A 26,317-nucleotide genomic window follows, 5' to 3' on the forward strand; every position below is an offset into this window, starting at 1 on the left:
AATAACGTGCTTGTCTTACAATTATCTTGGCGCTTGAAAATTTCCTTCCCTTCTTGGGCATCTTCCATATCTCTGTTGCCTTCATTCCTTGCCTTACATTTATCCTACGTTCTTTCTTTCTAATTGAAACATAAAACTAAGCTGATACGTTTTTGAAGTCACCGAACAATTTAGAATAAAATGCATTTCAACGTTTAAGTAGAATGATCACTAATCTCGCAACTGAGCAAAATTTTTGGTACTTTGACGGTTTATTATTCGACGAGATATTTTTCTTCTTTCTAAGATTTATTTATAGCTTCTGAGCTAAAAGCTTGCCAAAAATTATCATAGAAACCAATGGGAAATTTTTGAAACATTATGGAAGAAATATTTTATGATAAATTCACGAAGATCGAAAAACCAGAAAAATTGCTAGTTGGACCAAAAGTCGATGTACGACTTAGGCAAACGAAATCGAGAACTCATTCGTCGAGGCTGAATGATAACGACGATTCGAACGATATCGAGGATGATTTGGCCGATAGGCGACATCTTCGAAGTCGAGGACGTGGCATTTCCGGTCAGCGTGACTGACAGAGACCCGATTTTCGTGTCAATGGAAACGGTATATTATGCTTTTTATCCTTAACCGTTACGATGAGATAGAAAGATATTGATTTTCTGTTGGGATTCTGAGGTAGCACAATGAAAATTTAAGTCTGAAGTTATAGTTTACAATTATAGGGTTCGATCTAAACGAAGATTAGCGAAACTTTACGTCATTTGCTATTTTAAAGCGAAATTATAACAACTTTTATGTCATTCGAGGTACTTCAAGATTCCACGAAGGCAATTAAACGTTAAATTGAAAATGCCTCTTACACAACTCCATTTATATTTTATATGAGCCGATCGGGGGATAAACAATTCGTATAATAGAAGTTTACCGATTCTCTTCGCTATCTATGGCTTTTTATTGATATAATAGACGTTCAAATATATTCGGTAGGAGTTTATTTAATCGGGCACTAATTAAGATTTCTTTACACTAAATGGAAATTTATTGTGCTTCTATCGCAACATTGGCGTATTCTTTCGATTATTACGATGTTACAATTTCGTTTGATAGACGAACGTTATTTTCGTTCTATTTTTACTATCGTTGAGTAATTTCGGTTTATTTAGCCTCAATTAGAGGCCCATGATATGGCTGCTTTGGAATATCGATGAACTGTTGTTGCGATACATAAAATACGAATCTCGTTTATTAATAATACTGGATAACATTTTACATCGTTTGACCTCGTCGATCTCTTACATCATCCACTACTTTATTTTCAGATGAAGAATCATATATCTAATAATTTAACTATCTAATCAAACTAGTACATCAATTATTTTATCAGTTTAATGCCAAGAAACAGGAATAATGAGGCTGAAGCAAGTTGAAAGAACAAGAATTTCTTTTAACTATTCCCCTTTCCATTATATTAATTACTTACTATTTTATCAATTTGACAGCAAAGCACAAATTAAATTTGGAAGAATAAAGAACGAATGAATATTAAAGAAGCTACAGAAATAAAATAGCCTCGGTTTACAAAGTAAATCGCATCCAATTACCCAGACATCAGGCAACCGAGATAACTGGAGAGAAAAAAGAATTATATGCCCTATTGTACAACGTAGCACGACAGAAGACTTGATACAAGCTTCTTCTATCTGTTTTATCGATCGCTATTATTTTCCAAGGTCTTAGAGGAGCTGCTGAAGAAGCTGAAAGTGGAACACGTTGTTTGGTGTAGGGATAAGGGAAACGTGTATTACGAGGTAAGAGAGTAACGCTAATTATTTCCATTTCCTATTACTCTCTGGCTTTATCTCTCTGGAAAGGTGATATTTCCTGCTACCAGCTGGGGAACCATGCGAGAATTGCCTCCGCTGGCTCACGGAAATGGGCATCGGCGTGAAAATGAACTCCATAGTAAGGTGAATTAATGTCTTCGGTATTTCCCCTCCAGGAAGCTTTTCCAAATGTCTTCGTTTACCTTCAAACAATTTCCAGCGTAATTCCAACTCAGTGCACGTATAGCGGTATGTGCGGCGTTGGTGCTACGCCCATCAAGGATGACTTAGCCAGAAGATTGTGGGATATATCTTTTTAACATTAAACCTACCGACACTTCGTGTATACCCTTTCTTACCGTCTGCGGTCAAAATAACCGATGATTAAAGAAGTAATAGTTTTTATGATTTAACTTAGACAATGATTAATTTATAGCTAAATGTATATAAAATAATGAACTTACATAAAATTTCGTCCAAATTTACTTTTGTTTAACACTTTCGCTTCGCCGAAGTACTGTCACTGAACGAAAGCGCGCACAGTGTACGTGGTTGCTGTATATACGTTTTCCTAAGTCTCAAATAACATAAATTCTTGTAAGAACCGTATATGAAATATCGTTTCACTGTCAATGGATTTAACAGATTTTTTAGCACGAAACAGTATACGATCGTTTGGATGTTTGAAATATATTGCGTAAAACGTTTTGATATTGTTTCAACAACAAGTAACTTTTAAGAAGTGATAAATCCAATATATCAATAAAATCGACAGAAAATGTTCTGCCGATAACGAAAAAATATATTATTGACTACAGATGGCACTGGTGTATGCCCGATATATGGGGTGCCGAATCCAGGATTCGTAGTTCGGATGGAAAAAATAAAGATTCGCGAAAAGTAATACGCGTCTTCTTTCAGGGGAAATTACAGGTCCCTCTGGATGGGTGTGTTATGGGCTTTACCATCGGACACAGGTGTAGTCGTGGCTTTGTTACAAGGAAGCAACGGTCCCCTAATCGGAGTTGCCATATCAGCTTCATTGCTACCACCAGTGGTAAACTGTGTAAGTAACGAACGATAAACCCACCGTAGATACCGTAAATATAGGGTGGAATAAATATGTGTACGAAGATCACGCGAAAAGAATATGATAAATCCATTTTTGTTGAGTTTCTCACTCTTATATTACTTGGTGATTAACATGAAATTGCTATTTTAATGTTAGTCTACGATACTAACCTATAATATTAATCACAATTAACATTCTTGATAGTTTCTAAATGTGTGAGAGGATAGTGAAACACATATTTAATCCGAAAATCAACTGGAAGGATAATTTTAACTAAAGATAATATTCTAATAAAAATGTTTAATTGCTCAATGTGCCACTTTTTATTTCAAAGTATCTTCTATTTATCGGTTATATTCACAATGTCCTAACTATCAATTTTCATTCAATTTTTACAATTGTAAGAAGTTCAAGCACTCCGATCACCAATGATCACCGTGGCGTCACAGGAGAAATATGACCAACGTGACAGTCAAAGTGTTAACGTAGAATTAGTGTCCATGATAATAAATTAAAAATTTCTCCCCTATAAAAGAGATTCATTGACTCGTATTTCACCAGATTTTCTATAAATTATTTAAAAAGCTTCTTAACGATCGAGTCGAGAATTCACGTGTTTTTTCCGCTTATTTATTCACAATCCCGTAAATCGAAATACATATATCTCTATATCCGCGAAAGAGACATTGAAATTGGCCAGCTATCGACACGGGCAGACGGAATAATTCGCGAGGAAAGATAGATACGAAAAGAGGTATCGGCAGTCGTGCGGCGTTCTCATTCCATCAGCAGTGATTAATGAATGGCAGTTAATCTGACCGTGGCAATCGATGAAATTTATTCCCGCAGGGTTTATTCTGGGCTCCCGGATGTATACGGCTAATCTATCGACCGATTAAAATGCCGCACATGAAAGGAGAATCGTACACAGACTACAACCCCTCGTACGTTTATGTGTACACCGATTACCTGCCGGTTGAATTCGTCTGCAACGGAATAATCAGCGCGTGCTTGACCTTTGTTAACGTCATGTGCATCTTTATCACGGCCATCGTCGCGTTGAAGGTGAGCAAGGTCACGAAACAGCTGATTTCTCAAAGATAAAACACGAGAAATCGCCTCTCGCACGTGATGTCATTTTCCCAATAATTCCTCATATCACGATGTCATTGTCACGTGATTACGTAAGCAAATATAATGACGCTAGAGTGACATCTGTAGAGTAGATCTGCTGATTAATTCGCTAAAAGAAAATTCTGAAGGAATTAAGAAAAATTTGTTTCTATTAATTATTAATAATAGAAACATATTGGTCCTGATATCTTTATAAAAAGGACACGATGTACTAACCAAGTTTGTCGAATAATATCTTAATTGTGCATTGTTTCTTAAAATTTCCACGTGATTCAGTGCTCTTTTTCGTTATTCTAATTTTGTAAGAATTATCAGTTTTAAAATTCGGAAATTCGTAAAACCATTGCTTTTGCTCGTGGTGTTCGACCGTTCGCGGAGAGACGCGATCGCGTGGAAGCGCGTCAACGGAAGTCGTAAATTCCCGTTACGATTATACAATCGATGCCACGAAACGATCGATCCCCTAATTCGTTTAGGATAATAGAGGTGGTTGAATCGATTATAACCTGAGTTAACAGGTTACAATTTACACTTTATTCCAACAACTTGTAGACGTAGACACGTTCGTTCGGTGCGTATAGATATGTCGGAGAAGCGTCAGGAATAGGGTTATGGGTCTTTTTCTAGATCTTCATTGGAATTGACTATCGCTGTGTTATAACAAAGGTACGGCCTGGTAATACGAGTATGGATACTACCGATTTGACAATCAACCGCGATGGTTGGGCACTGGCGATACTAGTGACGTTGGTCTTAGGTTCGATAACGAATCCACTCTCTTCGTCGAGGAGATCGCAAGGAAGAATGAATTTTCGTCCCGATGATGCCACCGAGGAAAACTATGATGGGGTGTGTCTAAGGACACGAGATCATCGAATTCGTCGAGTATAGCCCTCGTTCCGAAAGTAAAGGAAATTGACGTTGCTGTCAGTTGGTCAATTAGGGACAAAGGCTACCTGTCCATTTGAACAACCTTAATTAGCAAAAACCCTAGGTTTTATAGCGGGTCCTTGGGTTAACTACACTTGTGCCGTGTAGGTGCCTCAACATCTGGTATTCATTGTCCGAAGGAACCGTTGGAATGTTTTACTGTCAGGTACCTCTATGGGTATTTCTTTTAACGAGGGTCATACTATCGCTTCATATCTTTGTTAGATGAAGCGCCCGTCCCGTTGACCGCGGCTACGTTCGGCGGCTGATGGTCGCCTTGAGCCCAAGTTTATTATCACAAATCGCAAACAAGTACCATTGGGCAGAATGACGGCAAATTGTTTAATTACAACTGTACAGCTTTACTTACAATTTTAGGGATTTTCCCAAAGTTCCAGAGGGAAGGCTCCGGTGTCCTTTCATCTCCGACAGATATAAGTTAACCAAATGAATGATCTAAAGTAGATATAGACAGTGAAGAGATGTTGACTGATCTGAAGATGATGAACCAATCCAGAGATGTTGACTGATCTGACGATGGTAAACCAGTGAAGTTCGGTGACGATCCTGTCGCAGAGGAAAACTATTGCTGGGTGTTGGTTGCCCCACCACCGGTCACTCTCGGGTGGAAATGAACATGGAACAAACCCGACCTTCTGATTTTTTATCTGATGGAGCAATAACCATAAGGAACGTCTCGACTTGAATATATTTTATAACGATTAAGGGACCTAACGGTAAAATACAAATGCTTAGTTTTATTACAGTTCCTTAGGATTATTGCAGTCCGACTAATTATATTTGCACAGGTAATGGCCGCCTCGAGGGATGCATTCCGGGTTACATACAGTGTCACCGGACGTAACGTGTGGAAAATGCAAAATTTTGGTCATGCTTTTGTTTAATAAAAACACATTCAGCATTGTTTAATTAAATGGTAAAAAAGGCGTAGAATATCTCTTCTGAAAATAGATTTGTGGTTTCCGGTTATATTAAGGAAGTAGCCGCGCCATACACATCGACGCCAGAACTACGTCGCTTTTGGGAACACGATATCCGCTTGGTCCGTAATAAGAACATCTCGCGAGATAACAGCTTCCTGGACCCGAGGTAACTATAATGTTTCTGTTATAAAATTTTTTGCTGTTGCTAGTTGAGTAGAAATAAGAAGAAAATCAAGGTAACTAAGAAGAAAATTAAAAGTTTCTAAAATCCTTTCATTGACATAAAAACATGATATGTTTTATATTTAATGTTTTATGGTATTTAACGCAAAATTGAAAAAGAAAGAAATATTACCAGCTTTTACGATAGATTGAGCACAAAACATTCCGCAAGGTGCAGAGATCGAGTTATGGTCAACACTGTCCAGAAGAGGTAATTAAAATATTAGATATCTCGTAATTTATAGCGATACCTTATGCATGCGTAAATTTAAAAGCTATCTACCGCTTACGCAGTTTACATCAAAACTTGAACTTCCCGCTAGCAATGGAATACGTAGAATTAGAAATATTGAACAGAAGCCAGAGGCACCGCCCAGTGGCTTTAATCCACCAGAAGGTTTGGGTAATTCTGGCAATATAAGTGAAGATTTGGCCGCATTCGATCGTATGATCACGTATCTTTTGGGACAATCGAGAAACGTCAGCTCTGGCCATTTGGATTCTTGGCACCGTTCCCATTGGACAAGTGCAAGAGGAGATTACAAACAATTACATAGCGCGCGCACCACTGTGGAAGAAGGCGTCGTTGGCTCTAACATCGATACAACGTCTCTTTAACCGCGCAGTTAAATAGATTGGTGTTGAAATTTGTGTATTGTAGATAGAATGAATATAAACGATACATATATTCCCCAGCATAACACAAATTTTATTAAAGATATATGAGATTACTGCACTTCCATTATAACAGATTAAATAGCTTCGAAAATTGAAGTATAAGATCTTAATTTGTATTAATCTTCGATGGTTGATGGCTCGGTTCCAAAGTATCGGTCTCCAAAGTTACCGATACCAGGCAATACGTAGAACTTCTCATTTATCACAGGATCTAAGGCGGACGTCACGATTTTTACGCGTGGAAATGCGTAAGCTATCGAGTGTACTCCTGATTCTGCCATAAGTAGAGATACGAGTAACACGTTCTCCTCAGCAACATCATGATCCAATAAAACTCTGATAGCCATAATAGCTGCTGCACCCGTTGCTACTGTTGCATCCATTAATATCACTTTGTAGTCTTTAATATCTTTTGGTAATCGAAGGTAATAAAGCTGAAGAAAATATTGATAATTTTTATGTCAATATTTAAATGATCGTGGCAAATTAGAAAAGTAAATTACATCATTTACCTCTGGTTCTCCAGTCTGTTGGTTGGTTTGTATAAGTATCTTTCCTATTCTAATATCTTTGCATACGTCCCTAACAGCTTGTTCCATAGTTTCACCGGCACGCAAAATGGAAACACCGCATATCTTATCCGTAGCTGCGCGTTTTCCGTGATATAATACTCCTTGTGGTGTTTCTACTCTTACATCCTGTAAACACGTGTTTGTAAATGGCTATTAAAAGTCACGTTGCTCACATCTCACTAGCGTTGTGTATTAAAATTTACCTCGAAGGGTAGAAGAGATAACGCGTATTCAATAACCAAACGTATTAGACGTTTGGAATAAAATATAAATTCATCTCTGTATGTTTCTTTGTTTCTTATAAATGTGTGGAGACCCTTTATCTGTGGTGTATCTGGAAGCAGGTAGAGAGAAGATGGCAATGGCTGACCAATATAAGAATGAGCTAATTTTTCTCTGAGTTTGAAACCCCTCTAGAACAAGAAATGAACTAAAGTAAACATAATAAGAGAGAGCAAGATTTACGAAACCGATAATTTTACCAGTTGAAGCTGAGTATGTACGTGCTGTACAATGAGTTCTATCGCGACTTCGTTATCTCCGCCACGAGGTACGATAATATCCGCGTGAACCATGAATGGAGCTATATAATAATAAAAAGCGGGTTGTACCATAGTGCTATATTGCTTTAGCACACCCTCCAAGTCCCTCCCTCTTTGCGATATATCTCTACGCAATCTTCGAGCAAGCCTCACATCAGCATCAGTATCAACAAACACCTTCATGTCGCACATCTTGACCAATCGAATGAAGGAGATCAGTGGTAATTTGATTTCTACTTTCGTACCTTACTACTGTTATTCAAACCCACTCATTCTGTTTTCCTGACAATACATTGACTTACCTTCAAAACGTCGACATTGTAGAACGTCAATATTCCCTCAAATATAATCACATTGGCACCATACATTGTTTTCTTTAAAATAAAAAGCAAACATTATATGTACAAAGTATGTTTAACATTTATACACTTATCAATATTTACATACAGTTCTAGCTTCTCTGCGATGTGTTACAAAATTATAGATAGGAACCTCCACCATTCTACCTTCCTTTAAACGCTGTAGCGTTGTTTTAAGTAACTCAAAATCGAACGCGTCGGGATGATCGAAATTGTACTCGTTCCGCGCAGCCATGTCGTGTTGTTTTTCATTTAAAACCTATAAGAAAAATTGGATATACTATTTGCATTCTTCTTTATGCAATAATATTTATAACTTTCTCATACTTTGTAAAATGAATCCATGCTAAGAAGTGTTACCCAAGGTACATCTAGAGATTCTATAATTTTTGTTGCAACTGTGGTTTTTCCAGACGCACTGCCTCCACAAATACCTAAAACAAAACTATTAATAGCATTGTACATTCTTTCCCTTTAAAGTAATAAATATATTTTATGTTTCTATTACTAACCAATTACAAAAGGTTCTACTTGCTGACCAGCTGAATTGTACCATGGTGGTCTACCAGCTGTGTATATTGTTCTTGTTTTACTTCTAAGGATAGACTCTGCAGAAGTTTTTTTGCTAGACTGAGATAGACTAGTAGTACGTTGTCTTCTTGATCTTGGTGATCTCTGAGAACCTGTCATATAAACACAAATAGTTTCTATTAATTCATTTGAGAAATTACGCGAGGTTGCATCGTATTATTAATTACATTTCCAAAAAAATACATAAAAGTAAATAAAAATCAAAGAAAAAGGTTTCCTTTCGACTATTATGTAGGATAAGGGATAAAGGATAAAGGTACTTTTGAAGGCTTTAACTGTTTTCTTCAAATGACAAAAAGATTCTACTTCAGTAAACCATGTACATCCTGTTTGCCAAACGCAAGTACTCCATATCAATGACTCTGTAAATAATTGGTACATCGCTTATTTACTTCAAGAAATAAGTAAGATGTAAGAATACTCCAAGAAGTGATACATTGAGGAGAAAGTGTATGAAATCTCACCCGTGGAAGGTGGTCTTGGAGATTGTGGAGTAGGTGTCCCAATGTCAGAACGTCTGCAACGCTCAGCATCCTCGCACAACTCGTCAGCAAATAAAATTTCCTTTTCGTCGAAACACACTTCAGTATCGTCGCTAAAGCACAGTAAATTCAATGCATATTCGACTAGACAGACGAAACAGATGGTGAAATACTGTGGTTTACCTTTCAGAACTCGCTGAGCTTGGTGGATCAAAGTGTTGCATTTTAGCTGCCATATTCTTGATCACGTAGAAGAAAAATTACGTATTGTTACAATACGTTTTACCAAGCTTTTCTTCCTCATGCATCTGAATCTGTACTGACAGAAACTACAAACTACAAAGACAGGTAACGATAATGAAATCGTAGATATTTTTCATTGCCACCTATCGCTCGTGTTCCGAAGCAATTTTTCTATACTTATTACCCAGTAATGGGTATTTAAATATGAGTATTTATATACGTACATATCCTTCTTAAATAATTTAATACAATAGTCTTTAAAATTTATAATTATATTTCTAATCCATTAATTAATTAAAGTGGTATTTATGAAGTTTTGTATGAATTTTGAATAACGTTTGACAAAGAGATAGAAACTCTTGTATGTATGTATATAGTAATATTGGTCCTGTTGAACCCATTACTACCCTTCATATACAGCATTCATCAACATATTTTCCCGCCTGATCCAAATGTTGAAAACCATGCGATAAAATATCTTAGTCATTAACAATATTCATCGATTTTTCAAGCAAAAATCGCTTAAAAGTAACTATAAAGCATGTTCATTAGATAAAAAATTATATCGCATCGCAAAATATTCATAATGTATGATGCGCATCGATACGAAACGAACAAAGTACAGATGTATAAGCGTTAATGTGAAATCGATAAAAAGAGTAATAACTAAACTGTAGATATTTATATAAAAATAGAAACTGTGAAAAACGCACAGAATATTTATGATATGTGAAAATATACAAACTATCCAAAGTAAGCCAGTATATTTAGAAAAAAGAATGATATTTAGAAATCGAAATAAATTTCTAAGTTCCACTTCTCTGATTGCGTTCAGAGAAACGTGAATTTACATAAACATCCGCAGTCTAGTAATAACTTTGTGCGTATGTGTCCCGTTAGTATCCAGGTGATTTAAAATTATTCTTGCGGTGGTGGTGACCTCCCGTGGTAGATGAAATATTCGCAATTGAACCCGGCAGAGTTTCGCGATTACCGCTAATTACTATAAAGATACAGTTGTACATATTACGGATTGTTGGTCGATTAATAAATCAGTAAGTTCTGTTCAGGCTTGTGACTGAAAGCAAAGTGCAAAGTTACCCCGATGCTTCTGCGTGCTGGTCTGTTGTGTGACGTCGTACTGTCTTTTAATAGTCAGCCCCTGTGACCGGTTTTTCCGTCGTTAACAAGACACCGTTGTACGTTGAGACGCGCCCTCGTCCGACCTTGAAACCTATAATCGTTCATAGCGTTCGATGTTCGAAACATCGTCTACAAAACTATTAATCGTGCTCCACAGGTTCGAATCTTTTTTGTTTTCTTCGGCGCCTCGTTAACAAGAAGCAACAGTGAAATGGCAAAAAAGACGTACGATCTGTTGTTCAAGTTGCTGCTGATCGGTGATTCCGGAGTTGGCAAAACTTGTATATTGTTTAGATTTTCGGATGATGCATTTTCGACGACATTTATTTCTACGATAGGTAAGGAAAGTTGTCCAAATAATTATCATTCGTGGATTTCCACGATCAAATTATCCATTATTGTGAATTTTTTTTCGGTATAGTAGGTTATGCTACTAAAATAATGATATTGTAAACTGAAATTAATGAACAATAAATAATTGAATATTGAAGTGTGATTGTCTTATTACATTAAGTGCATAGAGAAATTCGCGTTTCTGAATTAATATTTTGACAACATTGTCATCAAAGTTGATTGTTTTATGTAAATAAATGCTATTATACTGTGGAGTATGTTAGATATATGAATAATATGCTTTCTGTCACTTAGGTATCGATTTTAAAATCAAGACAGTGGAATTAAGAGGAAAGAAAATCAAGTTACAGATATGGTAAGTTGTAAAATATTAAATTAATCTAAACAGTCCTTAACCTGTATATTTACAGGGATACAGCCGGTCAAGAAAGATTTCATACCATTACTACATCATATTACAGAGGTGCAATGGGTATTATGCTTGTTTATGACATTACTAATGAAAAGACATTTGAAAATATTGTTAAATGGCTGAGAAATATAGATGAAGTAAGTATGATTGCAAACTTTTTTGTCTATACATAAATATAGTCATTTACAATCGTTATTTATTTTTTCTTTTTAATTAATTTTAGCATGCGAATGAAGATGTGGAGAAAATGATACTGGGGAACAAAAGCGATATGGAAGACAAACGTGTTGTTAGCACAGGAAGAGGGGAAGCGGTAAAGCAGCTATAATTTAAATTGTACGTAAGTTACAAAAATGTCACAAACTAATAAATTAATATCCTCCTTTAGATAGCGCGAGAGCATGGAATCAGATTTATGGAAACATCTGCGAAAGCAGATATTAATATTGACCGTGCATTTAATGAATTAACCGAAGCAATATTGGAGAAAACTCATGGAAAGGAACCACAAGATGCTCCTGATAGAGTAACGGTCGATCGAAGGGTGGAAAGGAATTCTAATCGGTGCTGCTAATCTTATATTATTTATTTTAACAGCGCATAATATACTATATATCAGCTCGTGCCACTCAAAATAGATCTGTGGATAGATTTAGAGCATAATTTAAAAAAGCATAATAGTATAATTAAACTCTTCACAACACTGCCTAATCAAATTCGATTGTACTTATTTAATGAGATTTCTGATAAAGATATATCTAAATTTATTTCAAAAAATATAAAAGGAAGTAACTCCAATTTGGAAGTGAAGTTTTTTAATTATACCTGGATTTCAAAGGGTGGGTTATAAATGCTATTTGTCACATATATGACTGTATACTTATAAATGTACTTATAAATGTGTCTATTGCATGTATACAAGCATTAAGCTCCATCACAGCTTTTATAAAGAACACAAAAAATCAATAATATATACTGCTGATGGAGCTTTGTTTTCCACGTGAAACTTCATGCGTTGTTGCACGAACAAAGTCAACTAGGAACAATTTGTTTGTTACGAGGCTGCAATTTGTTACCATAATGAGAAGAGTGAGAATGAATGAGGGCTTTCGATCTTAAAAAAATCTATGTGAATGCTTTTTCATACGGACATTGCACTACATTGCTTATTTACATCTTAAGTTAAAATCTAAAAGCTTAAGTCCAAGAGCTTTTATCCTACTTGTGTAAGACTAATTTACTACAAATATAAATATTCACGATTTCGAAGTAATTGTTTTTGTTTTCCTTCGCAATACATTTAACTTATAGTAATAGGTACTTGATAAAAACTGGCTTTATACATAATACGTCAATAGTAGTGCTACGAGTAATTATCACAATACATAAATTTTCGGTTTTTATAACGTATTAGTAAAATGATTAGTACTTGTGATAGTGATTTTAATACTGGTATCGGAATATGCATCGAATATATATAGGGAAACGAATATACGTGGATCGGAAGTGTTTCAATATGGCCAAAAGGGGCAATCTATGATAGAAATGCACGCCTATTATGGGGAAATTTAATCAAATACTTTACAGACAATATGCGATAGTGTTTACAATACTCCATTTAAGGAAAATAATCGAAATAAGTAGACCATACGTTGTCGAAGATATGTTTCCCCTAAATTATTTGTTTAAAGAAAAAGCAAAGAATTAAAAACGTTGTGTCTACTATCGATTAATACAGAGGGAAGGTACAGAAATTTAAATATTTTCGTATTACGTTTAAAACTTCACTGTAAGAAATATACAAAAACTTTGGTATTGAGCGATGATATAAACAAAGCGAATATCTTATTTGTGAAAACAAATAATATATGGATATGTATGTGATACATAATATCCTATAATCTATATTTGTAATCAATTGTATAAGAGATAGTAATCGTTGTATCATCATTTTTAAAAATACGGAACTAGTATCAGTTTACTGGTACTTCTATCTATGATGAAAACGTACGAATGATTTAATGTTTGTCAGGTTTGGATTATTCAGTTCTCACGTGCGTTTCCAAGGATTAGGATTCGAGTTCTCTCGTCTGGAGGCCAAAAATTCCAAACGTAACCCAGCAGAATTTAGAAGTCGAAAAATCCAAACATAACCCATCAAAAAGCGTTTGGAAGGATTAGGATTGAATTTTTCCCAAAAGGGGGGTATGGAAATCGCCGATGCAGTGTTAAAAATGTCAGCCACAAAATGCACAATAAAACGAAGGTCCCCTAGCGACCAAAGACTGGACTATACGCACATTTCTTCTCAGATGCTAAGAAATAAGCATATTCGGGGCGGAATGTGCACTCGTACCAGCAGAGGGTAAGTATAAAGAAAATATATAAAATGCTTGGAAGTTTCACTAAATATTGGAAATAAATTGCTTTTTACGTTTTGTTTACAGAAAAACTACTAAAAAGCACACAAACTAAAAAATGAAATTGCAAAATAATTAAAATGACACTAAATTTAACAGTTCTCAAAAATTCGGAGAAGCGATGTGAAATTCCAGTTATGAGAATAAGTGCCACCACCAACAAAATTACATCGATTATAAAATCAGTCCAGAATTTTGATCAGGTTTACGTCTTGAATATGCATTTGAAAGTTGAAAATCTCAAAGATGGCCTCTTGAAAACGCATTTGATCTATAGAAGCAGACAGTAAATTATTAAATAATGGTTTAAAATGCTAAAGAAACAAAATAATTATTATAAATAGGGGAAAGTTTACAATTGACTAATACGTATAAATATAAGAATAAACGATGTTGTGATGTGTACGCAGCTTGTAAATATAGGTGTCGATAAGGAAAACAATAGAAATACGAAAACGAAGTTTCTTTCGCTAAAGTACATATTTTTAACCTGCCATTTAAGATCTCACCCTACATGAGTAATTTATTGGTTTTATATAACATTTGGAAATACCGTGAAGATAAATTAATGATTCGATCGCTGTAGATAAATTATCGTTCAGTGGTAAAGCTGCGAAACTCCATTTTCGTCCTCATTTTAATGCCGCAAGGTGTTTTAGTCAAACTACTAAGAGCTTTTACGATCAAAGCGATAGCAAATCGATCAAATTAAACTGGCGATATTAAGAAAAATCGAAGCAAAGTAGTTAACTGGTAAGGAAATAGGATATAAAGTAATTATCTTATTCGATATTCATATTGCATATTTCGCGTCTTTTCAGACTTCTCGCATCCTTCTCTCAATTCCTATTACCGATGGATTCTGTTGGACCGTCGATTCATCGATCAATTTCAGAAAACAAATTTTACAGTTTGACCGTACGCTTTCGTGCAGCGTTCTCCTTCGACACGATTACCCTAAATATCTCCAACCGCATGAAGCTAAAAGATTTAGGCGTAGTGTACGTGTATTTTGGATGACAACGACTGTGATAGATATCGCGTGGGCCAAGGACAGTTTCACTCGTGTTCCGTGACAAATTCGGAAGGTTAGCTAGCCTTTCGCGTAACGATGACACGGATCGAAACGTGTACGGGGCGCGCGACTGATACTGGGAATGGTGCGGGCTCGCGCGTCCGCTAGCTGGATTCGTTTCCCGGGACGGAACGTTCTCGTTACCTCGTGATAACGTCACTTCGGGCATGTGTAGAAGGGTGAAACTCGACTTAGTTCAATACCGGACGCCGAGGCGTTCGGTCCGTCTGAAACGTTTGAGATTTCTACTCGGACGGGACGAATTACAGATTACATTTGAGACACGCGTTTTATTCGTCTGTGCGCGACAGAAAGTCAAACCGAATTTTGAAATATAATAAAGTAACTTCGTTGCTGGTTGTTCGCGATATGCGTATTTTTAAAATATTTCTAGACTCGCGCATCCCCTTCTGGTATATACGCAAACAGAAAAAAAGAGAACTGTTTCACCGTTGTTCCTCGTTGCGGAAAGAGAAACGGTAAGATGAAATTCCGAACGATACACTTTGTATACTTAACCGAGCCTATCAACGTATCGATACATGCTTCCTCTTTTCAAATATCGACGATTTATCTATCGGCCGTTTTAATTTCGTTAAAAAATCTAATATTCCGTTAAACTTGCTGCTTTCCGTTCTTCGATAAATTTCACTTCGGATGGAAACGCGGTTATTCTCTTTGATCGAATATACCAATTAATTCGATCGTTGATACTCGAATATTGTAATGCAATTATCGTTTGTCGATGAGAAAATAATACGTCAGGCTGTGCGACATATAAATATTCTATCAGGTAGAATTGGACGTTCGATTTCTCGAAATCATTGGTACGGATTGGAACAGGATTGCTCCTCTTTCAAAGCTGCTGCAACCCTGCGATTATTATACATTGATAATTATAGGGAATGAGTGACAGCAACCATGGGCTATTGTTTGCAAATATTTTCAACGTCGTTGAGTATTAAATGTAGCGGAAAATGTGTTTACAGCAAATTGATCTACCGTGATTAAAGGATTCACCTTTTTTTACGAAAAGATCGTGCACGCTCTAGTTGTCGCCGCTTACCACATTCTGTGGACGCTGCAGACACCGATACCGATATTTCCGCGCGTTTTCCGATAATTCGCCATAAATAAACGAATAAATAAAGTTATCCGTGTAATTTGAAGGAAATGGAGGAATTCCGTACCAATGATCGATGTATGTATTTTGCGTTTTCATCGCCAACGCGTCGTTTCGACAAAAGAAAAAAATAAATGGAAAGAGGAAAAAGGGGCAAATGTGAAAGAGAATGTCGCTTATACGATTAGGAGGTTGTTGCAGTTGAAATTCAAAGGACATTGGCATTTTACCGTGGGGCCAGTCGAGAAAAGAAAATTAGAAGAACAGAAGAAAAATTGTCTCTTTCGGTCTCGATCTCTCTTTGTTAAAGTCTGTTAAACGTAGGGCTACGATAATAAGAGAGTATAACGGTACGTAGCTGACGATACGTCGTACGATCCGTTGGTGGGGCGGCTCCAGATTTTTCGGTTTCCGGATCTAAACGATCGTTTTATCCCGTACACAGCGAAGATACGAAAAGAAGGCGAATACGGAGACAAATAGATACGGGTCAATAGGTTAGCTGCTGAGGAAAAAAGCGAGCAGCGAGTAAGCTACGGGGCGAAAACGGTAAACAGGGTGGTTACAGGCCCATGGCCGGGAACTCTTTTCGCCGGCTTTGGTCGTGGATCTCGATCATGATCCTGCCCGGATGTTTGTTTTCTTTGAATGGTGAACAAGTTCCATGCGTTCCTTATTTGTCGGATACGATCGACGAGAATTACAACGATAGCAAAGCGGAAGTAATGCTCTTCTTAAGAGAAGATTGCAACAGCGAGACGAATACCACCGATATGGCCACGGATATTCAAGACTATTTCGATCGATTTAATTTCGACGTGCAGATCACCGTTATACCCTTATCGCGTGAGTATCTCACTAATACGCAGCATCCTTCTATTCGTAAATTCTTCGTCACGCTGTATCCGTCCTTGTCACGCATACATAAGTAATACACTGCTACGTTTCCGTGTCTATCGTAACGGAATCGAAGGGATCCAACCTTTTTCTCTGCTCCCTAGTGTCGTGCGAAACGAAAACTTGGGGTCTCGACGCTCTGTTACGTGTACTTGGTGAAAGAAGAGCAAAAGCTCTCGTAGCCGCTCTCGACTCACCTATGTGCGAAGTTACCGTTAAACTCGCGCATCTCTGGAACATGCCGTTGTTCACATGGACTTGTCCTTTGGTAAGCGAATTAAACACCAAACAGTAGCACATACGCCCTCTTCGTTCCGATTCTTTCGTTCCCAACGTTCTATGCACGTAAGCAAGTAACTTAAACCTAATCGTAAGTACGTCGTACAAACGTTTCGACCGATATATACGTACGCAATCACGGTAATCGTTTCAGAAAGACTCGGAGGAAAGGCAAGTTTCATCGATCGTTAGGCTGTCGCCGTCGTTACCTATGATAGCGAAAGCCCTCGCGGAGATGCTGATACACTTACAATGGAAAACCGTAGCGATAATAGGAACAGGTAAATTTTCATTTCTGTTTTTCCTTTCGTCGGTAATATCGTGTAATCGTCGTAGCGTTACTTTACACTTCCGAATCGACGGAGATCTGCGAAAAAAGCAGCCGCGCGATCGACCTTAACGTCGAAGTTCAACATCAAATCTTTTTTATCGCATCGCATTCCACTCATCGCGAGAATGAAAAGTCTGGAAGAAGCCGTGGCTTGCGACTCAACTGTTTTTCCTTCGAAATAGTTCATCATTAAATCGTTCGCACGACGATTCTCGGCAGATACTCAAGGTATCCCGAGAATCTCGACTGCTGCTGATACTTTTCGATAGATCGAAGGATGATCGACGCAGACGATGCATATAGGCGATACACTCGGGAAAGAACTAGACTGTATATCTTGTTTGCGGAAGCGTATCTCGTATCGTATACGTATCGCGTGTATCGCGTTAGCGTTTTGGATAAATCGTAGCGCGTTTATACAACGCCGCGGATGATATTCTTCTCGAGCTCGCCTACGGACAAGTGTGAAATTACGGGCGTGTAAATATATGTACACGATGTTACAGATCACGAGCCATGGATGAGTCTCGAAAGAGCATTGTTGAACTCTTTGCAAAGTATCGGAGCTGTAGTACGACGACGCGCGGTATTACCACGGCGAGCTTCTTTCGAACAAATTCGAAAAATTCTTCGCACCGTTTACAAGGTTTCTCGCAGAGGTGAGCATCACTTTTGTACTCTTTTCTTTCGTACGTTTCAACTTTCGATCGAATTGCTTTGGTTTTTGTTGGTTCGTCCAACTTACCTCGACGCCTTTTAAAACGCTTTTTTAAATGCTTATACATACATATATCGCTATCCGTGTGTACACCGTAACGTGTTAATGCGATTCAAATGCGATTCACGATTTCATTTTCGATTGCACGCAGTTACGGTGTTATGTCTACCCACATCCGACGAAGACGGATTAATAACTCGTGTCCTCTCCGAGATAGATAACGTACAGCAAACCTCTAATTCCATGTGGGACTCTATGACCGTGATTGTTCATACGGAAGACGATGACCTCTTTCTACCACCCGGAAACACTTCGATTTCTTATTTCGATTCAGCAACGTCCAACGTTTCGCTGGCGACTCTAACATCCTTGAATCTCTCTGACTCTGCCTTGAACGTGTCCTATGAAACGACATTTGACGACTACGATGACAGCGTAGCGGTAGCAGACACGTTGGAGGAAGCGGAAGAGCAAGAAACCAGACAACGACCATGGAATAAATCAAAAACAAGTAACCGATTCCACCCGCCAAGAAACTTGAGCTCAACTTTTCTAGAAAGATTGATCACGATAACACCCCTCGATTACAGGTACGGTCAAGTTTTATTCAAACTGTTGCCACCTTCTACTTATGTAATTTATATAACGCGTGTACATGTATAACAACCTGTTGAAGATGGATGATAAACCGGAAGCGTATGCGTTCTTCTACAGATATGACGTAGAAAAAGTATTCGAGGGCGTAGAACGATATATGGTACCGACGTTGATGGACCGTTTGAACGAAACTCTTAATATCTTAATGAACGACAATTCTAGTATAAATGCATTCAATAACAAGATCTACACGTACGTTATGCTGGACTGGCGTGTTGACGCCTGGAAACCTATAATGATCACCGTGGAAGGACGTGAAAAATTGTTTGTTCGAAAGTTATCGACGAATGCGGTGGCTTTTCGTAATATGAATGACACTGATCTTCCGAGATGCAACATCGATGTCAACGGGATTCCCTTTATCGATTGTACAGGTAAGAAAGTAAGAAAAAATAAATCGACTAATATTATCTTCGTATCTGTGTTCCTTCGTTGAAATTAAAAGAGATGTTCATAAAGCGGCGTGTAAAATTAGAATTTGTCGGGAAACGTTGGCTCAACGTATCGTTAAATTTCGTTAAATCTAACCTAAATCACCTAATCCATATCCAAGATAATTGGATCGGATTAGGTGAAATTTTTCTATGAATTTTCTAAAATATCCACTTTTACAGAGAATACTTCCGACGAATCAGCATTGCGTATCGCACATATCGTGACTATCATCCTGGGGTCGCTCTTACTAACTGTGTTCGCAATATCGGTCGCAATCTTGATTAGGTAACGAATCGATCTATAATATACATCTAAAGTACTATTTTCCTTGGTATTTTCCGAGTAACCACGACTTATCTTGTGTAAATGTCATCAATGTGGTAATCGAAATATCCTTTGAAACTCAGAAAGAAGTTGCTTAAGAAGAGAATGTCCAAGGGTACGTACAAGATCATTTTAACCACGTCGGATTTCGTATTTCCTCAAGTGCCTCAAGTAGATTCCAGAAGGGTAAGTCGATAATCTGCAATGCGAATTTCATGTATATAAAATTTCCCACGAGGAACAAAGTTGACGGCAAGGTGTGTAGGTGGACGAGGGTATCGAGAGAATGTTATGCTGTTGGTTGCAACAACTGCAAGAGTTTGGTGGACCCGAAGTAGAAAAGCCAGATCTACTTCAACTAGGTAGCGTATCTTCCCTGAAACCATGTTTACGAACTAGCACAGGAAATCTGACGCGTCATAATTTCTTGAAGGATCCTCGTGCAAGATACAACGTGAGTATACGCGTATGAAATTAACGAATGAATACGTATTCGTATGGATAGAGATACCTGTAATTGTCTGTCCGGGACCATGCAAGCAATATACAATTTTCTGTTATGTCGCGTTCATGGCAGGGTGACTTTGTGCAACTGAAAGAACTACCAACTCAGGGTACGTTTGAACTGAAAAGCAAAACTATGGATGTATTGGCCATGGTAAGAATATTTTGCCATTCGACGATATCGCCGACTATTAACATCGAGATGAGATAACAAGCGTTTGACAATCGCGTTTTTTCTCTATTATCGATCGTAGATTCATGGTCTGCGTCATGAGAATCTCAATCCTCTGATAGGATGTTTGAATGAACCGACAAGACCGTGCCTTGTTTACGAATATTGTTCAAGAGGATCGTTGGAAGACGTACTGGTGCAGGACGAGATCAAGCTCGATTGGTCCTTCAGATTGTCGTTCCTCACCGATCTTGTGCGGGTAAATAAAAGAAATATTTGCAATTTTTTAACACATTGCGTACGGCGCCCTGTTCGCTCAACATGCTTCCAAGATCAGCACGTTATTAAACGCTTGAAGAAACCTTCATACAATGCATAGTTACAGTTTTTAAATTCACATTTACAAAGTATTATAACAATAAATCTTTCATTTTGCTACTTTCTTAGAATTAGGATCTATTTTGTAAGATAATTAAGAAACTGTTTCCTCGAAAATTAAAACGCGGACTTTCGAATAACAGAGTATTGTACGACGAGTATTGAAACGCTTTATAATGTACGATGCACGATGTAACGGCGATATTCCACGTACATTTATTTCGCTAATCGTTTGTCATAAGAATATACAAGGCTTCGTTACCTTGATGACGTAACGAAAAAATTGATTTTTAATTGAAATTTGTTGATTTCTGTTTAAAGGGTATGAGATATCTTCATGGTACACCAGTGCGTGTACACGGTTATCTTACTTCGCGAAATTGCGTCATCGATGCTCGCTGGGTTCTCAAGGTAACCGATTATGGACTGCCTGTTTTTCACGAAGCACAAAATATCGTTCCTCCGGCAAAAACCGCTAGGGGTATGACGATTCCCGTTAGTTTTTTTATACAAAAGAAATGCAAATTTCGAACGACGGAATAACGTTTTTCCTAACGCGTTCGCGTTTAGATCTTTTGTGGACGGCACCCGAACTATTAAGGCAACCAAATCTTCGAAAGAAGGGAACGCAAGCCGGAGACGTTTACAGTTTTGGTATTATTATGCAGGAAGTGGTAGTCCGCGGAGAACCATTTTGCATGCTCGCTTTGTCCCCGGAAGGTAACTAACGAAATGAAAATCCTTTATACCGACCGTACAAGTTTCTCCATAGAAATTTATATATACCTTCCTATATGCAGATATCATCGAGAAAGTGATGAAACCACCGCCACTGATTCGGCCGTCTGTAAGCAAAGGTGCCGCACCACCGGAAGCGATAAATATCATGCGTCAATGTTGGGCAGAAGCAGCGGACATGAGACCCGATTTTAACGATGTTCACGATCTCTTCAAGAAGCTTAATCATGGAAGGTAAATGGTTATTATGTTTCTGTATACCTAGCCGTTCTTAGCGCTACTGTAGATCGTTGTTCGTTTCACACATCTAGTTAATCTGTATCTGTAGAAAAGTCAATATCGTCGATACGATGTTTCAAATGTTGGAAAAGTATTCGAACAATCTGGAAGAGCTAATACGCGAGCGCACCGAACAACTCGACATGGAAAAGAAGAAAACGGAACAGCTATTGAATCGAATGTTACCCAGGTAAATAGAGATATCTTTTGTGTTTCATCGCACGTCACCTCGCTTCTACCCACCCTACTTCTCTCTCTCCTCCCCCTACCTTTCTTCCTTTGGTACAGAATCGAACAATAGGTGTATAGATGTACCTATATTTACCTATTGATATTTTAAGATTGGCGGCGTATCAAACACGCAATGACCTTTTAGCTCTGTTGCTGAGAAATTGAAGCTGGGCATGCCCGTTGATCCTGAAGAATTCCGTGAAGTAACAATCTATTTCTCGGACATTGTTGGCTTCACGACCATCTCTGCACACTCGACCCCGTTCCAAGTAGTCGATCTTTTGAACGACTTGTATACCTGCTTCGATGCCACGATCAACGCATATACTGTATATAAGGTGATGGAATGCAAGGACGCAATAGACACAGTACATGGTCGATAAGTCAAAAAGCGTGATCGATTTTTATTCGATGATAAGAAATCTCCGCGGAGAATATCGATACGTATCTGTGATCGTGTTCAATGGATAAAAAAATCATTCTCTTTCTTCGCCGTTACAGGTGGAAACTATAGGAGACGCTTACATGGTCGTAGGTGGCTGTCCGGTAAGAATACCAGACCATGCTTCTCAAATAGCTACCATGGCCCTCGATTTACTGCACCAAAGCGGAAAATTCAAGTTGAAACATCTGCCAAATACGCAACTGAGACTTCGAATTGGCCTTCATACCGGTTAAGTGTCGTATCATCTACGTTATAGCATACGTCGTCCTATTGCGTTAATACGTATATGTACGTTTTGCGTTAACGGCGTATCTCGATTACGTAAACGTAGGTCCCTGTTGCGCCGGTGTTATTGGCCTGACTATGCCAAGATACTGCCTTTTCGGTGATACCGTTAATACCGCATCGAGGATGGAGTCTACCGGTGCACCATGGCGTATCCACCTCAGCCAAGTGACAAGAGATCGACTGATTCAGGCGGGTGGATATCAGATCGAATACCGTGGACGGACAGAAGTTAAAGGCAAGGGAAAAATGCCTACTTATTGGTTACTAGGGAAACAAGGCTTCGATAAGGAACTTCCAAAACCACCCACGCTCGGGTAAGCCTTTATACTCGTTCAGTTCTTTTATTTCTTTTGTTAAAAGCCACTTCTATACATATGTACAACGTACGTGCATATATTTATGTTCATAATGTAGAAAAAGAAAATATTTCGTTCGTTTCCCTACCTATTTACCTCATTTACTTATTTCTAGATAATTCTATCGATCCGATCTCTATAAGTCGATCTGGCTACCCTGTCTTCTCTTTGCCTTTTCCTTTCATCTTTCGCTATCGATTCGATCGTCTCGTTCATCGAACATCGTCGCATCCAAAACTATACGTACGACGAATTAGAAGATACGGTTGAATGTCAATTGTTCTTCTTTTCTCCTTTGAATATTCAACGTCGTTAAGTGTGTGCTAACGCTCATTGCATCTGCATCGTATACTTTGATTTGGTAGATCTTCATTGGAGCCGTTTGCTTTTCAGATTTTTAATGCTTTTATCTGTTGCCATTCTGCCGCCATCTTCAGGGAAAACCATGGGTAAGTGAAAAATCGGTAAATACGATAATGCAACCGTAAGAAATGATCAATTGCGTTTTACGCACGTACACGGTACACGTGCAAATGGAACGATCGCGTGGATACATGCGCGAACATACATATACGTATGATAAAATGATTTCTATGTAAAATATCGATGTTTAATGATAAACGCGCACGTATCCTCGAATACGGATAGTATAACGGACAAGCGATCCTTCCTCCACCCTCTAAATAAGAATCCAATTAACGACTAATTTGATATTTGATGATTTTCAATTTCCCACGCCAAAGGCTGAACGAGAGTCTAATATTTGAGAGCTCAATGAACGAAGAAAGCATCGTATCGGCAGACGGCACGCCTATATCCATGGCTTTGTCTTGCGAAGATACAAAGGAGGAGGACGAACGCAAAAACCATAACGAATGTCGCAACGTAAACGTCGACGATGGCGATACAGCCAGAAATATCGATAAAAATGTAGAGACGTGTAAAGTTGCAGTGTCTGTGCACGATAAACAAGTTCAGGATTCAAGTTCTTTCTCGAAATCAGCGCCAGTTTTACCGTCGAAGATAAAACCGGACGAAAAAGAGAACGACGACGCGAATCCAGCTACCGTCGTCAAAACTACCAGCGATACTCAAGCGGCTCTAGGAACATCTGCTATATTTTGTACGGAAACAGCCGTTCTTGGCGCATCTACCACTTCCCTTACGTCGATTTCAAGCTCGGCTACGGTCCCTTATAGACCGGGACCGCCAAGACATCGAAGAATAGCTGGTTATATCGATGAGAACGACTTGAGCACGCCATACAATCATTACAGATGTCTGTCTCCGAACGAACATTATGGCAAGTCTTGATATTTCTCAGCTTTCTCTATTTGATCTAAAATTATCAATCCAACTGACCATCCATTCGATTCTCTTAGGAAGAAGTACAGGTTGTCGTTTCTTGAAGAGGCAGTTCAGTCTGGATCGGCCCGATGAAACCGCCTGCCTTGGTTTTACCGAACCGGCCAATTATCAGCCGCAGCTTCAACACCATCATTATCAGCAACAGCAACAAAACACGAATACGGCACCAACAAGACTGTACAAACAAAACAGCGCGGGCGCAGCGAATGACTTGGAACGTATCGAAGAGGTTCCATCTACTCCGGCACCTCTTCTTCATCACTACAGACAAACCGCATCCGTTTCTCTTTCTGTCGAGTCTTTAACGCTTCGTTGATAAATGTTCCATTTTAGTTGGTCAAAATGTCGATCAGTGAGCACCTGCGACTAAAATCTCACAAAAAAATATGACAATCGTCACGAATATTCGTGAGTCATCGGATATGCTGTATAAACGATATTACATTTTTAAAATGATAAAAGAACAGTCGTGTCGGTCATCGTGAAAATGAAAAATTGTATCGGTCCTCTTAGAATTCTTTCTTACAATTTTACGATACTGATAATAGATCGACGTTTGATCTATGATCGATCGCTGATTACGGTCGTCAAGTATAGAGAAAAGTTTATACCCATTATCGCGGATGACAATCTCCGTTACATAGAGACACGCATATGTGTATATGCAGGCTTCGCGTTGTGTTCTTCGCATAGGAAACATGTACAAACTCTGTAATTCTGCGTTTCTTCCGATCCGTATTTCCTCGGTCGTTTCGCTTCCTAAGAATGAATACGAATCGCCAATAGCATACAGAACGTTTATAAAAAGTGAACGCTGATTACAGGATCGATTCCGTTGTGGATGAAAGTTCATGCGTAAAAACGACGAGGCTTCTTTTCCAAGTTATAAATAATTTAATCTTGCGCTGCGAATTGCGTTTGTACACGCGCAACCCACCTTATGCCAGTGCAAGTAAATACTTACTTGCACATTCGATCGAGCGACAGGGAACCGTATCACGATGTCACTTGCCAAGCAGGGCGCCTCGACGAAAAATATTCAAGGCACATAATCGTATCAGTTCAGATACGATCGACTGACGAAACGAAATTTTAATGCAATGCACACGCAACGGTGCGTATATCGTTGTAAAAAAAATTGAAGAAGACTCGCAATACCTTCTATTTTCTTATTCGAAGAAAGGTGAACGCATACGAGTCGCATAGGTTTACGGTAATTCAGCGTTGTAAGGTAGTGTCTTATAGCGCTCGGTTGAAAATCGTAAACGAATCGTTGCATCACATTTGATCTGCCTACTTGCTGAAATCCACAGAATCACATTTAAAAACTCGCTCTATAGCATCATTTAAATATTTCGCGTCAAAATATATTCACAGATATGGAAAATTCTACGCGTACCACGAGCCTCTGTAAAAGCTACACAGCAACATGTACTACACGCACCTGTTACCTACCTGCTGTCGCTTACATTTTGCACACAGATTATTTGATAAAAACTTCCTTCGAGATCGACGAAACTTTATTCCTAAAATTTTATTCCGCTGTACATCTTTGAGTTTCGAGTGTTCGGCTCGTTCATTTCGAACGAAGAAAACGAGAAATATTAAATGTACACCGGTGTAATTAATACAATATCGATGTCGTTCGAATTGCCCACTTTTTTTTATCAATAACTCGATACAGTTAATTACGACTTGGAACGAAACGTTGCGTGTTTCTACATAAGATGCATAATGCTGCGAACAATCCAACAAAGCGAAATCTTATCGTTAAGATTGTTCTTAAAAATCTTG

The 26,317-nt window shown here is 38.2% G+C and overlaps 3 protein-coding genes and 1 pseudogene across 11 annotated transcripts; 3 read left to right on the plus strand and 1 right to left on the minus strand.

Annotated features, from left to right (window-relative positions):
- The first annotated feature begins 360 nt into the window (after positions 1-360).
- Positions 361-6,903, plus strand: LOC117234628 (annotated as a pseudogene).
- Positions 6,814-9,761, minus strand: LOC117234523 (uridine-cytidine kinase-like 1). Its single transcript, XM_033495849.1, has 10 exons — positions 9,537-9,761; positions 9,336-9,466; positions 8,793-8,963; positions 8,608-8,714; positions 8,369-8,539; positions 8,224-8,295; positions 7,862-8,113; positions 7,583-7,792; positions 7,320-7,505; positions 6,814-7,241 (listed from the first exon to the last, which is right to left on the minus strand). Exons 1-10 carry the CDS (start codon positions 9,587-9,589, stop codon positions 6,924-6,926), a joined length of 1,671 nt encoding a protein of 556 aa, XP_033351740.1. The 5' UTR covers positions 9,590-9,761; the 3' UTR covers positions 6,814-6,923.
- A 634-nt stretch (positions 9,762-10,395) lies between these two features.
- LOC117234529 (ras-related protein Rab-10) lies at positions 10,396-12,774 on the plus strand. 2 transcript variants are annotated; one of them, XM_033495859.1, is made up of 6 exons: positions 10,396-10,795; positions 10,897-11,077; positions 11,388-11,448; positions 11,504-11,642; positions 11,729-11,818; positions 11,894-12,774. In XM_033495859.1, the coding sequence occupies exons 2-6, from the start codon at positions 10,951-10,953 to the stop codon at positions 12,077-12,079; spliced, it is 603 nt and encodes a 200-aa protein (XP_033351750.1). In that variant the 5' UTR covers positions 10,396-10,795; positions 10,897-10,950; the 3' UTR covers positions 12,080-12,774. The 2 variants fall into 2 exon arrangements, with proteins under 2 accessions (XP_033351750.1, XP_033351751.1); XM_033495860.1 differs by having other exon boundaries at positions 10,510-10,651.
- A 2,403-nt stretch (positions 12,775-15,177) lies between these two features.
- LOC117234512 (retinal guanylyl cyclase 2-like) lies at positions 15,178-26,271 on the plus strand. 8 transcript variants are annotated; one of them, XM_033495813.1, is made up of 23 exons: positions 15,178-15,479; positions 16,325-16,473; positions 16,569-16,969; positions 17,125-17,288; positions 17,454-17,580; positions 18,137-18,289; positions 18,500-18,938; positions 19,063-19,379; positions 19,620-19,725; positions 19,848-19,950; positions 20,030-20,218; positions 20,342-20,422; positions 20,523-20,699; positions 21,140-21,299; positions 21,389-21,538; positions 21,619-21,790; positions 21,885-22,025; positions 22,212-22,404; positions 22,568-22,739; positions 22,843-23,113; positions 23,593-23,604; positions 23,899-24,458; positions 24,538-26,271. In XM_033495813.1, the coding sequence occupies exons 3-23, from the start codon at positions 16,696-16,698 to the stop codon at positions 24,837-24,839; spliced, it is 4,263 nt and encodes a 1,420-aa protein (XP_033351704.1). In that variant the 5' UTR covers positions 15,178-15,479; positions 16,325-16,473; positions 16,569-16,695; the 3' UTR covers positions 24,840-26,271. The 8 variants fall into 8 exon arrangements, with proteins under 8 accessions (XP_033351704.1, XP_033351703.1, XP_033351702.1 ...); XM_033495812.1 differs by having other exon boundaries at positions 16,312-16,969; XM_033495811.1 differs by having other exon boundaries at positions 16,325-16,969.
- Positions 26,272-26,317: the final 46 nt, after the last annotated feature.

Source organism: Bombus vosnesenskii, unplaced genomic scaffold (assembly GCF_011952255.1).
Source record: "Bombus vosnesenskii isolate JDL3184/JDL3185 unplaced genomic scaffold, Bvos_JDL3184-5_v1.1 scf7180000013305, whole genome shotgun sequence".
NCBI classification, from domain to species: domain Eukaryota; kingdom Metazoa; phylum Arthropoda; class Insecta; order Hymenoptera; family Apidae; genus Bombus; species Bombus vosnesenskii.